This window comes from Barbus barbus (assembly GCF_936440315.1).
Source record: "Barbus barbus genome assembly, chromosome: 17".
Lineage (NCBI taxonomy): Eukaryota > Metazoa > Chordata > Actinopteri > Cypriniformes > Cyprinidae > Barbus > Barbus barbus.
The window spans coordinates 18,760,514-18,775,290 of NC_136745.1; the positions used below are offsets into that span (position 1 = coordinate 18,760,514).

The 14,777-nt window shown below is 36.4% G+C and overlaps 1 protein-coding gene across 1 annotated transcript; it reads right to left on the reverse strand.

The window, feature by feature from the left end:
- LOC306883519 (signal-regulatory protein beta-2-like) lies at positions 1–3,484 on the reverse strand. The gene is made up of 6 exons (XM_079438822.1): positions 3,394–3,484; positions 2,586–2,933; positions 1,943–2,284; positions 1,498–1,614; positions 1,201–1,244; positions 1–263 (listed from the first exon to the last, which is right to left on the reverse strand). The coding sequence occupies exons 1-6, from the start codon at positions 3,437–3,439 to the stop codon at positions 102–104; spliced, it is 1,059 nt and encodes a 352-aa protein (XP_079294948.1). The 5' UTR covers positions 3,440–3,484; the 3' UTR covers positions 1–101.
- Positions 3,485–14,777: the final 11,293 nt, after the last annotated feature.

Here is a 14,777-nt window from a genome sequence, read left to right on the forward strand (position 1 = left end):
GAATTCAAATTCAAATTTTATTAGAAAATTAGATGCAATAATGGAATTTGAAGAAAGACACAACTAGTTAGTACATCACAAGTTAAATTTGCTGTCTTATTCTATACACTTCTGTACTCAGCTACGCTATGGTCAGTCTCATGGGGGTTGTTGATTTGGCTGTACACACTGTCTTGAGGTGTTTCCCCCTTCCTTCGCACTCTTCTGGTTTTTCCCTCCATAAAATGCAAAGCAGCATAACTCACCTCCACTGCATCATGGTCCTGTGAGAGTAACACATGAAAGACAAAAAGATGCAGTTAAAAGAAAATGTAAGAAAATATAAATATATTTTCACTTTATATAATTTAATATTAGCTGTACACTTAAAAAATACAAAATAATAATTCAAAATAAAATGAAATAGCAAATGACACCGCCCTGCATCATATTTGCTAAATGAAATCCAATACTTTTTTCTTAGTAATTTTGAGGTGCTGATTCCAAAAATAGTGCCGTTTTGCTCTAGCACATCAAACACAAAATATGATGTGCATTTCATAGCATTTCTGTTTTTGGCAACCATTCCTAATTTGAAAAGGTCGTGTAATATCATAATTTAATAATAATAAAAACTGCCACAAAGACATGATTCATATCTTCTTTTGAACAAGGTTACATTTGTTCTATTCTTTCACATGTATGAATGATTCTGCAGACATCATTTATGCTTAATCTCAAGGTTTCAAGGTTGAAATTATGGCCAGTGATAGAAGAAACTGCTACATCTGTGGAGTTTTCACCACACACGAGCAGCAACAGAAAAATTGCATTATATTTACATTTGAATTCTGTGAAATGCTTATTTCTAAACTTTTTGGTTGTTTATGTAAAGTTCTTTGACATTAAATGAGTACTTGAACATACTTTTCCACTCCTTTGCAGATTCTAAGTTACATGATACATTTTGAACACTTCTTTGAAGTACTGTGTACATAAAACCAAAACTTTTGAAATGTGAAAAATTTTCATTCAGATTTTTTTTTGGGGGGGGGGGGGGGTACACAATGGAAAGCTTTCACTGATATTTTTAAACTCGGCATCATCAAATTAGGTAATATTATGCAAATAAGCATATTGGTTTTTTTATCTTTCAAGATGCAGGGCTGTGTTATCTATAAAATACATGAAACTGAATTGAAATTAATGTATGACGCACACCTGACTGGAGGGATGTTCTTTTTCAACGTCTTTGAGCCTTTTTTCTAGTAAAAAAAAAAAAAACAACACACAAAAAAGAAATGTTGCAATGGAAGCCTTTGTAAATTTTGTCAGATTAAAAAAGCTTTTAATAGGTCAGTTCAGGAAGAACATTTCTTAGAATTTCTTTTTTCAGAAGTGTTTTTTGCTAGTAATTTTAATATCATTAACATTACCCACAAAGAGAGTGATTTTTTTATTTAAGCCCATTAAAGTAAGCCTATTATATAAGGAGATAAATTAGATCAAAATGCTCACCTTTGTTTTTGTAATATCTTTCCTTTTTATGACTTAAAACCGCTTGAGCAGTGATCACAATTATACAAACAGCCAATAACAGACCCAAGATAATCACCAGAGGATCCACTGGCTTTACTGCAAGACAGTACGACAAAACATATCGTGTGTATGTGAATATACTGTGTCAATTGCAGAGATTTACATTTAGGATTTATATTAAACATTTAAAAGAATTAAATGAAAACAACATTATACATTAATTAAAATGTCAAATTGAAACATTTCCAATATTTAGTGAATTGGCATATAGAGAGGCTCTGTTTTATCTGTTTTATACAACAAAGATGTTTTCTCCATCAAAGAACGCATACAGAAATATTTCAAATGAGCAACTCAAAAATGTATGCTGTATGTTCCTTACTAAATATTACAAAGCCTGAGAAGAAAATAATTTGGCACTTACTTGTAATTATTTTTGTCCCATTTCCAAAGAGAATTTTTCCACAGGTGACCACAGCGCAGTAGTAAGTGCCCGTGTCCATTTGGCTGCTGATGTTCTTGAACAGTTTGAAAGTGCAGCTCCGTGTAGAATCAGTCTCACAATGATTAGACTGATTATGAGTGTAGAGGATTTCTGGAACAGATTGTCCTGAATCAGATCTGAACCAGAATATCCTGATATCTGTGGTGCTGTGTTCGTACAGCACAGAGCACTTCAGGGTCACTGTGTCTCCAGACCGGACAGGCTCTGATTCCAGATGCTGAAGAACAGACACCTTGGATTTATATCGGTTGTTTTTTGATGCTAAACAGACATGGAGACATTTTATTCAAATGAAAAATCACATGCTTCAGCAAAGGTCTTATTTGAGAATTTAAATAATTTAACTATAATTTAGCAAATAATCATATGTAACAAATAAATTTATTATTTTTATAAGTATTATAGTACATAAATTATATTATAGGATTATAGTATTTCCAGTATTATTTACTGGAGACCCCCCCCCCCACCCACTTGAAATAATGGTTGGAAGAAATTTTAACAAGTAGACTACATAATTTGAATCTTCAATAAATTTACTCCTCAAGGATAAAACACAAACCTTTCAAAGCCAAATATGTGCCTTCAGCAAAGTGAATTTCATACTTTCTCCAACCACAGTAATATACAGCTTCATCCGATGAAGTGACATTTGAAATGCTTAAATGACATTTTTCTGTGTCTGTCTCAATGCTAAAACGTGAGGATTTAAAGTTGTTGAAGAAATGAGGAGTTTTGGCTAATTTCTGCACCATCGCAACAGCTTGTGGTTGGTGTCCAGAGGTTTGCTTGTACCAAGTAATTGGATCGGTGTGATCTATCAGAAAAAAGCAGCGCAGAGTGACATTGTCCCCAACAGAGACCATCATCACTGGATCTGGTTGATGAAAATCCTTAGAATGTGTTGGGTCTGTAGGAAGGAAAAAGAGCAAATAAGAAAATAATGTTATTTCATCTATGTGACAGTGTTATACAGTAAGTTCATATTTCAGAAAACAATGCTGTCATTGTGAGTACCATGTTAAAGTTGATAAGTTTTTTAAGCCCCATAATGACTTACATAATTTATGAGACATTAACATTTACATTTTTTTCAATAGGCTAATAAATACTCATAAACAATTTACAATTGGGGGAAAAATCCTTAGTTCAAGGTAATACATTCTTTGAATAAAACTATTGCATTAGACAGAGAAATATAGCCCTCATTAAATCTATATGAATTATGTTCAAAACAGTTTTTTAGAAAAGTTCTCTACAGGGATAAAAAAAACAAAAAACATGAAATTATAGAAAGCTGGAGGTGACTTACCTAAAAGAAAATAATTAAAGAAATGCATTTAGATACAGTATATGTATTACACACTTACACATTTCACATAGAAGCATGACAGATATCCACATAACCATCATCATCTCAGCAGTCTGTGAATGGTTGGCTTGCCTTCATAAACTACTGCAAGATTATACTGTACACCTCTGTATTGTCTGTCCTTTCTTGACATCACAGACTTCCTGTAACCTTTTCTTGTAAACATTACTGCTCTTTGTAGGACCGTCAGGATACAATCTCAAAGAAGCATCTCAGTATGTTGAAAAAAAACATTGTGAATGTCAGCTACCAAACATTGCATCAAATTAAGTAAAGACAAGGCCAGAGGTTAATAAATGAAGTTAATAAACAAACGCTATAAGTTTGATCGCAACATATAATCATTGCTGTTAATGGTATTCACTCTCTGCTTGATTACATGACATTAACGAACTGCTTGATTTTTACAGTATATTTCTGCCATATGGACATCAACTTGAGATGATTAACCACTGATAAGCTATTACTAAATATAATGTAGAAACTTTAAGTTTCTGTAAAGCTGCTTTGCCACGATTTGCATCGTGAAAAGCGCTATAGACAAATAAACTTGAAAAGAAATTAATTGAATTTAAAAAAACCAAAAAAAAACAAGACTACTTTTTTAAAACTTTGATTCAAGAAATATTTCAAAAGACTTATCAGTGAGTAAATAAAAGCAAGAATCCAGCACACTTTGTCAATCAGGGTCAGTTCATTAGTCACTATCTAAAGTTTGCGCTTGGGTTGTGTTGCAACCTGCACTTAAATCATTCAGAATCAGAATCAGAATCAGAATTAGCTTTATTGCCAGGTATGTTTGCACATACGAGGAATTTGTTTTAGTGACAGTAGCTCCACAGTGCGACAGAATGACAGCAACAGGACAGGACACAAGTAATAAAAAAAAAATTATAATAATAAAAATAATGTACAAATATACAAAAATGGAATGTGCCAAATAGCACAAACACAATATACAAAATAGGCAATTCAGTATGTACAGGTATGTTAGGTGCAAATTTGAAATGTAATAAGCATGTGTGTAAAATAAACATAAAAAGTATGATAGTGTTGTGTGTTTCGTGTTTATTGTTAAGAGTTCAAGTGTTCATGAAATGGCTTGCTGGCGAAGGAAGTACAACCTCTGCTGGGCCTTCCTGACAATGGAGTCAACGTGAATATCCCACTTCAGGTCCTGAGAGATGGTGGTGCCCAGGAATCTGAATGACTCCCCGGCAGTCACAGTGCTGTTCATGATGGTGAGTGGGGGGAGAGCAGGGGGGTTTCTCCTGAAGTCCACGATCATCTCCACAGTTTTGAGCGTGTTGAGCTCCAGGTTAAGACTGCACCAGACATCCAGCTCTTTAACCTCCTGTCTGTAGGCAGACTCGTCACCGTCCTGAATGAGGCTGATCAGTGTGGTGACTTCTGCAAACTTCAGGAGCTTGACAGAGGGGTCTTTAGATGTGCAGTCGTTGGTGTACAAAGAGAAGAGCAGTGGGGAGAGAACGCAGCCCTGAGGAGCTCCAGTGCTGATGCTGCGGGTGCTTGATGTGTATTTTCCTAGACTCACTAGCTGCTGCCTGTCTGTCAGGAAGCTGTTGACCCACTGACAGACAGAGGTGAGGACGGAGAGCTGAGTTAGTTTGGGCAGGAGGAGGTCTGGAATGATAGTGTTAAAGGCCGAGCTGAAGTCCACAAACAGGATCCTCACATAAGTCCCTGGTCTGTCTAGGTGTTGCAGTGTGTAATGCAGTTCCATGTTGACTGCATCATCCACAGACCTGTTTGCTCCGTAGGCAAACTGCAGGGGGTCCAGTAAGGGTCCAGTGATGTCCTTCTGATAAGCCAAAACCAGTTTTTCAAATGACTTCATGACCACAGACATTAGAGCCACAGGTCTGTAGTCGTTAAGTCCTGTTATCTTGGGTTTCTTTGGGACGGGGATGACAGGCGTTTGAAGCATGAGGGGACTTCACACAGCTCCAGTGATCTGTTGAAGATCTTTGTGAAGATGGGGGCCAGCTGGTCAGCACAGGATTTCAGACAGGCTGGTGTCACACCGTCTGGGCCTGGTGCCTTCCTTCTCTTGTTCTTTTTGAAGACCTGGCACACGTCATCTTCTCTTATCTGCAGTTCAGGTGTGGGGGAGAGGGGGGTTGTAGGAGGTGTGAATGGTGTTTTTTCAAACCTACAATAGAACTCATTAAGATCGTCTACCAGTTGTTGATTCTCCACAGTGCTGAGGGATGGTGTCTTGTAATTGGTGATGTCTTTCAGACCTTTCCACACTGAAGCCGTGTCACTGTTTAGCATCTTAAGATGGCACCGCGCATGGCAGCCATTGTGCTTGGCTCTCCAGTTCCTGCAGGTTGATAATAAATAAAAGGCTAGTTGGTTAGTAAATAATAAAAAAAAAACTCTGAAGCCAAGGTAAAAAAAACTGCCTCATTTAGTTTGGTTGAATCGCACTAGAGTTCGTTTTCCCTCTTGGTGCGGTTCGTTTGGGCAGGTGAGAATGCAGTTATCACACTCGGGTGCGCACCAAAAGCGGACAAGCATTTCAAACGAACCCTGGAGCGGTTCGCTTGTGGTGAGAACGCGATCCGACCTCAAACAGACCCAACTGCAAAAAGAACTGCGCATTTTTGGACTAAACCAGCTGCCGTAGTCAGCTGCGCTGTGCATTATGGGATGAGGAAGTGTTTGTTGACAGTTTGCAGTTTAACATGGCAGGTCGTGGACAAACTTGGGGTTGTGAGGAGGTGCGGAGCCTCACAGAAATTTGGTCTGATGACCATATAAATTTTCCCGCACGCTCTTTCTGACCAATCGAAAAGCAGTTTAGGGAATGCATTCAAAGAAATCTAGCCATCAAGTGAAGCGTATGTTGTCACGTGACTGCATTTTGGTTCATTTCAGCTGGTTCAGACCAGAGCAAACAGTGTGGTGTGAAAAGGAACCAAAACGGCTAAAAATAGCTACAATGTATAATTTTTGGCCTTTGGTCCAGACCAAATGAACCGAACTACAGATGTGAAAGCACCCTAAAAGAAAGTGTTGTGGAGACCCAAAGGAGCCTAATAGAGCCAAACTAACAAACATAAAAACAAAACAACAGGAAGAGGTGGGACATCAAAGTGGGGAAATTAGTACCACAGAAACAATGCCTATGTGTGGTAAACCACTTTGTAAGCATCATAGGTAAAACGGCGTTCACATTTATTTGAGGTTTCATAACCGAGGAGAACAAAAAACAGGAAAGTGTGGAAAAAGCTGCTTATAGCCTGCTGACGACACTACGGCACTAACACAGTTCATATGTAAACCGTCCCTTTTGCACAACAAATGGTGTTCTGTGGTCTGCGTGTGAACAGTTCATGATATTTATCTCTGTCTAACAACAGTGGGACAGAGAATTAAAAGGAAGGCATCTATGCATTACAAAAACGTATTATTAGGCACGACAAATGAAAAAGAATAGGCCTACAAACATGACAGAATTGGACAAATTTGATAATAGGCTGCATTTAATTTTAAAGGGGAACATCTAAATGGATTTTGTGAACATTGTTAATTATCATAAACAGCTGAACATGTGGCTGCCTGGTCATGGCATAAATGTACCTGGGCACACTTTTTAGCGAGACGCGAAATACGTACTAACAATAAGTACATATCACTGCAGTTTCCAAAAGAAATTAACACTAAGGCAGTAAAACTCTGATGCCTTTTATTCCTTTTCATACAAATTTACAGAGTTTCGATTAATAAAGTGTAATTTTCTCACAATTACTTGAAGAATATCATGCTATGACTTCAAAACAATATTAATATGCTGGGAAATTTGAAATCTGATGCTTTTGAACATTAGCATGATCACACATATCCAGCTTCATATCTATGGGTTTTCATAGGCGGCAGGATTGTTCGGTAGCTCACTGAGCACAGAGATGTACTTGAGACGTGAGGAGCTCCGGTTCAAATCCCGTGTAACTACGGTTCCACAAAACAGTTCAAATCTGCATATTTAACAGGAAGTTAAAGTTTGCATCAACAAATGCGTTTTTATATAAGTTTGGCATTTGTCAACACTATCAGGTAGGTTTAGGTGTAGGGCATATTTCCAACACGATAGATCATTAATTTTTAGCGACGGTCCCCGGATATTTGCATTCTGAATCGTCGCAATACATACCTGGAGCAACATAATAAAAACACAGCAATATTTACCTATATCAACGTAATAAAAGCGTGCCAGGGTTTACATATTGAACCCGTGTTTTAGCGCCACTCAGTGGACATTTCTCTTTGAAACTGCGGCGAAACGTGCAGTAAGATACGTAAAAACGGTCTCGTTAAAAAGTGCACCCAGGTACGTTTATGCCATAAGACCAAGTTGGGTTATTTGCAGTTAATATGAAAGGGAGAGAAAGTTTGTCTGTGGTCGGCATTACATGAACTGTCCTGCAATGGCTAAGCTCATATCTCTCAGGCAGGCAACAGTTTATTAGCATTAATAAACACAAGTCTCATTCTGTCATTTCTTCCTGTGGAGTGCCTCAAGGATCTGTTCTTAGTCCACTTCTGTTCTTAATGTACATGCGTCCTCTGGGTCAATTCATCAAGCTCCAGGGTCTAAATTTCCACAGTTATACTGACGATACACAAATTTTATTTTTCTGCACAGCCCAACTCTGTTTTCCCTCCTACTTCTTTAACATCTTGCCTACATGATCTTAAAGTATGGGTGGCTCAAAATTTCTTAATATTGAGAGATTCTGTTAGTTGGCCCAAAATAAAAATAAAAATATTCCTCTCATCTTGACTTTTTTATTAATATCGATGAAGTTATAATACACCCTCCCCCTACTGTATGTAATTTTGGTGTACTATTTGATTCTGCACTATGCTTTGAACCCCATATCAACCAGCTTGCCAAGTCCTGTTTTTACCAACTTCACAATATTGTCCATTTACGACAATCACTAAATTTCAAAGATGCTGAATCTGTTATTCGTGCTTTTATAACTTCATGCCTGGACTATTGTAACTCCTTGTTATATGGGCTACCTAACAAATCCCTTAATCGCTTACTGCTAATTCTAAAATTCTATTCTGCTAAGTAAAGTAAAGTAATTCATAATGCAGCTGCTTGTGCCCATACATTTACCAAAAAATCAGCCCACATCACTCCTGTCTTACAGAAAATGCATTGGCTCCGCTTTATCTATCGTATTCAGTTTAAGATACTCATCCTGGTTTTTTGAAAGCTTGTCATGGTTCTGCACCTTTGTACCTCTCTGAATTAATTCACCCTTATGTCCCTATGCATACTCTAAGATAGAGTTTTGAGAATTTGCTTGCAATACCCCAGTTCAGACTTTCTAGTGTGGGTAGTAGGGCTTTCAGCATTTCAGCTCCTAAGCTCTGGAACAAACTTCCTCAAAACCTTTGTGTTGTCTCTTCACTCCATACCTTTAAAACTGATTGCACAACTCACTTTTTTAAAATATGTTTTGTTAATTCACTGTCTGCCTCATTTTTTTATTTCATGCTTGCTTGTATTACGTTTCTGGTGCATAAGTGTGTCCTGAATTGTACGTAGTATGTTGAAATGAGAAGAATCCCAAAAGTACCCAGATGATTTACTATTTCAGGTGAAAATTCGAAGTGCAGATCCATGAACAAACATGTCCAAACAAGTGTTTAAAATAAAACTACAATCCGGAAATGTTGGGACGTTTTTTAAATTTGAATAAACTGAAAACTAAAAGACTTTCAAATCACGAGCCAATATTTTATTCACAATAGAACATAGAGAACATAACAAATATTTAAACTGAGAAATTTTACAATTGTATGCACAAAATGAGCTCATTTCGAATTTGATGTCTACTACAGGTCTCAAAATAGTTGGGACGGGGGCATGTTTGCCATGGTGTAGCATCTCCTCTTCTTTTCAAAACAATTTGAAGACGTCTGGGCATTGAGGTTATTCGTTTCTGGAGTTTTGGTGTTGGAATTTGGTTCCATTCTTGCCTGATATAGGTTTCTAACTGTTGAAGAGTTTGTGGTCGTCTTTGATGTATTTTTAGTTTAATGTTCTCTATAGGTGAAAGATCTGGACTACAGGCAGGCCAATTCAGCACCCGGACTCTTCTACTATGAAGCCATGCTGTTGTAATAGCTGCAGTATGTTGTTTTGCATTGTCTGCTGAAATACACATCGTCTGGAGGGGAGCATATGTTGCTCTAAAACCTTTATATAATTTTCAGCATTCATAGTGCCTTCCAAAACATGCAAGCTGCCCATACGGTATGCACTTACGAACCCCCATACCATCAGAGATGCTGGCTTTTGAACTGAACGCTGATGACACACTGGAAGGTCTCCCTCCTCTTTAGCCCAGAGGATCGTCAGTGATTTCCAACAAGAATGTCAAATTTGGACTTGTCTGAGCATAGAACTCTAATCCACTTTGAAACAGCCCATTTTAAATGAGCCTTGACCTACAGGACATGACAGCGCTTGGACCATGTTCACATATGGCTTCCTTTTTGCATGATAGAGCTTTAGTTGGCACCTGCAGATGGCACAGCAGATTGTTTTTACCGACAGTGGTTTCTGGAAGTATTCCTGAGCCCATTTAGCAATGACAATGACAGACTCATGCCGATGAGTGATGCAATGTAGTCTGAGGGCCTGAAGACCACGGTTATCCAACAAAGGTCTTTGGCCTTGTCATTTACGCACAGAGATTTATACAGTTTCTCTGAATATTTTGATGATGTTATGCACTGTAGATGATGAAATTTTGCAAAGCCTTTGCAATTTGACGTTGAGGAACGTTGTTTTTAAAGTATTCCACAGTCTTTTTACGCACTCTTTCACAGATATGAGAGCCACTGCCCATCTTTACTTCTGAGAGACTCTGCCTCTCTAAGGCATCCCTTTTATAGCTAATTATGTTATAGAACTGATGTAATTTAACTTAATTAGTAGATGTTCTCCCAACTGAATCTTTTCTAAATTTCTTGCTTTTTCAGCCCTTTGTTGCCCCCGTGAGACCTGTAGCAGGCATCAAATTTGAAATGAGCTCATTTAGTGGATAAAAGTGTATAATTTCTCCGTTTAAACATTTATGTTCTCTATGTTCTATTGTGAATAAAATATTGGCTCATGTGATTTGAAAGTCCCAACATCCCAACATTTCTGGAATTCAGGTTGTGCATAATGGATATGCAAGGCCGATGATTAAGTAGAGAAAGGGGTTGAGTGAATAATAATCAATATCGAAAAAATATATATTAATATAAAATATATATGTTATCTGTTTTATATTTCATCTGCAAAAACTTTGTGAAAGAGTGCAAACTTTTAGGGTATAGTATAAGTAGGTGGATTGGGGCACAGCACATGACACTCTACTTTGTAACTCAGAAGATGACAGTAAATGCAACATTAAAAGGATGCAAGGTGCTGTTAAAACTTAATGAAGAAGAAGAACGCTGCGTTCCAAATGAAATAAATCCTCAGAAAAGGATTGAAGTGATAACAATCGTAGCTGCAATACTGAATACTGAGGGAGGGAGGGAGAAAGTGCCTGGGAAACGTTTTTTACCGAGGGGGAACCCCACCAACACACCCATTTTTGGTAAATGTAAGGGCACAGGGTGGGGGAAAGGGTGGTGGTTGGTAGTCAATGATGTTCAGGGAGCACGGAAACATAGCAGCGCCCATGTTCCAAACTGAAGTTCTCAAAACTGTCCACTTCAAAGGGCCCTTCATTATGATGGATTTTGAATGAGCACCTCCTTAATTGACACCTCCTTAAATTTTTTGGTCCCCTATACCCTTCAGTCCTCTGAAGCTCTCATTTGGAGGAAAAACCCTTCAGAATGGAATACAGTATTCATCTCTGGTCAAAACCAGCATGTAAGCACACACAGAAAGAGGTTTACTGCGAAATTAAATTCTTAACAAAATTCCCAAATACTTAGCAGTAAATTTAAAGAAGCCCCTTTTGTTCATGTTTACCTTTCATTCTTTTTTAGTATATTTAAAAATGTATTAATATCTGTGATTATGACAGAAACTGAAAGTGGTATTTTAATTGCATGTTATCTTGATATATTACTACTAATTTTGCACAACCAGCCTTCAGTAATATAAAATCATTTTTAAAGTACCCTACAAAGAAAACCTACTAATGTTACAGCATTGTGGGTAACCCAAAATCTGACAGACCTTTGTTTTATAGTTCAGAAGATAACTGGAAAGTGAAGAGGACTTTTTCCCCCTATAAGTGTCTCAACCAATGATAATTAATCTGAGTAAGTTTGTCCAGGAAGTACTGTATATAAGGAACGCCTGCTTTGCAATAAAACTATTACCAGTTTGATGGAGTAGATGGTCAGCAGAAAAATTGTTACATTATTTTTACAATGATTCCTTGGACATTTGTTACTGTTCTTTGTATTTTACGTAAGTCATGTTTTATTTAAATTTGTTTCACACTTTTTAATATTTATTTTAAATGATTGCTGTGATTATTTATTTAGTTTTTAGAGCTCTGTAGATTTTCCGATTGATTTTCTGCAAGCATATTGTGGATCAGTAATTCATTTTTACTGAATAACCAGTTCATGTCTTCATCTGTGGACATGATCAGTTTTTTCAGGTACTGCACATCCTCGTGTTCATCAGCCAGATAAAGTCATAACTGTGGCACTTGGCAACACTGTGACTCTGCAGTGTTGTTCAGATAAAGACAACATATTTTGGTATAAGCAAATTGCTGGACAAGAACCTCGAGTCATATCAGCATTGCAGAAAATGTCAGAACCCATATTTTACAATGAATTCAAAAATGATCGCTTCTGTGGCAAGAGATTGGGCAGAACCTCCAATCTGACCATTTCAGGCATCATTCAGTCAGATGAAGCAGTGTATATTATATTGAGTTTGGAATTGGAACACATCTGATCATTAAAGGTAAATTTTCAAAATCATCAAAATCATGTATTTAGACTATTTTTGAAGATCATGCACATCAGTAAATTACAAAGTAGAATAAGATATATATTTATGAATCTCTAAAACAATTGAGATAAAAATTTATTTTTATTATATTTAATTATGTATTTATTTATTTATTTATTTGAGTAGGTCGACAAGTTTCAACATCAAAGATCTCAAAGTCTGATCATCTAAGTGACTTCACAGAATGTCATCAAAAATGCTTTGAAAACAGCACAAAACAAGTGAAGAACGGTAAACAAGCACTGCTTTCATTTTATTACTGTTGTGGCAGAAAAGTATTCATAATACGAAACTCTTAAGTGTTCATAATAAATCTTGAAACATTTATTGTGCATAAATTTCAGAGGAAAGGCCCTGTCCAGCAGTGCTTGGGTTGGCATGTGCTTTGGGACTTTGTGGAGTTCTAATCTTTGCTCTTGTGGGTTTTATATTTAAGAGAGGTATGTGTGAACAGTGTCTGCTAGGATTTTTTTGCATTAATCTTTGAAAATGCTTATAGTTGTTTCTGTATCTTTTTCATACAGTGCAAGTTTCTGGACAAGATAACCAAGAGAGAGGTCCTCAGGTAAGAGTTGAAAATGTCATTTTGATTTGTTTGGACTGCCAAACTAGGATGTTTTGTTTTGTTCACCTCCAACAACAAAATTGTATTTAACCAATTATTGTTAGTTTTCTAATTTCATGTTGCTTTTTTAAGTGAATAAGTGTAGCCTATATCTATGTCATTGTGATTTGCTTTATACTTATAAATGCAGTGAATTAAAATACAAGGAGTCAGTTTTATATTTTTGGTAACCTTTTCTCTTCAGGACACCGATGATGAGAATTTGACATATGCAGCCTTGCGATTCAGTCAGCGAAAAATAAAATCTGGAGGAAGGAGAGAAAAATCTCAGCAGAGTGTGAACATATGATTCTTTAAATGTTCAGTAGTTATTGTTTTTCACTGTTGTGCTGTATATAATGAATATAAAATGGTGAGTTGTATAAATATTGAGTGTATTATTGAATATAGATTAATTTTACAGTACAGTATATATGCTCAATAAAATACAGAAACTGACCTACACTGAGAAATATTTGCTGAAGTGAAATAAATAAATAGTCCAAACCTCATTTATGTAAAATTTCCAAAGCTGAGATGCATCGCTTATAAATGATGTCTTATATGTAGCTGTTGTAAGTCTTATTGCAACTGGGTAACAGGAGGACTATAAAAATAAATATCATTTTTTAATGTCAAAATATAGTTTATAGGTTATTTGGAGGGAAACTAAACATGCATCTAATTGGAAATTGAAAGAATAAGGTTACTAGCAACTAATCAAAATCAGTGTCATGTTTGCTGATAAGATTTATGCAGAAATATTTTCTAATAATTTTAAATAGTGTTATTCACACTCAGCATCTGATGTAGTCATGAATGGAATTTATTCTGCACTGTTAAAGCAACACTAGCATGGAGGTGTTGTAGTGCAAAATAATGTATGATTGCTGCTCTGATGATTGTGTGGTAACAGTGTGTTCCACTGTAGCAGAAAGCTGGATTAAACTGGATTAAGCGTTACTCCAGTCTCTGCAGTTTATATTGGCCACATTACGTTTCTAAACCTTCATGTGGGCTGGTGATAGGTTTAGATGACGACCACCAGAAAGGGGTCAGTCATTTATATGATTGAAATATGGCTACTTGCAAGTGAGTGGAACACATTTTAAAAGTTTAAATTGATGAGAAATACAGAACACAATGGCTTTAATTTAGTATTCTGAAACAGGAACGCTTATAGTTTCTAACAGTGTATCTAACAATATTTGTGTCAAATATCTAACAATATTTGAGTACGTTACATGTTGCATGTAGTTGAGTTAAGATTTGTTTTACTTATTTGTTTGTAACATTTTCTTCTGCAAAATAAGGAATTAAGAATGTTTACTCACTTTGTAACTTGCAGCATATACTGTCCAAACCCTAAACAAATGAAATATATAACTAATTTTAGTCATTTACAAATGTATACAATTGCCTTCCAATAGAATTTAGAATCTATAATTTCCTTTCAGAGATTCTTTTATTTTTGTATTTATAAATAAAATATAAAACTGTAAATGTATTGTATTTATAAAATACAAGCATATGTACTAAATACATATGCTTGTATTTAGTCTATACACAGTATGCCTCCTGAATGTGAACTGATAGACTTTATCTGTAATTATGTGTGGGAGGGTTAAGATTCAGTGTCAGCTTAGGCTCCGCCTCCACCACAGTGGCTAAAACACCTTGGCTTCTAGTGTTTCAAAATGTGCTTTTGTATGTGTGTTTGCTTGTTCTTGGTTTCACAGGCAGGACATTA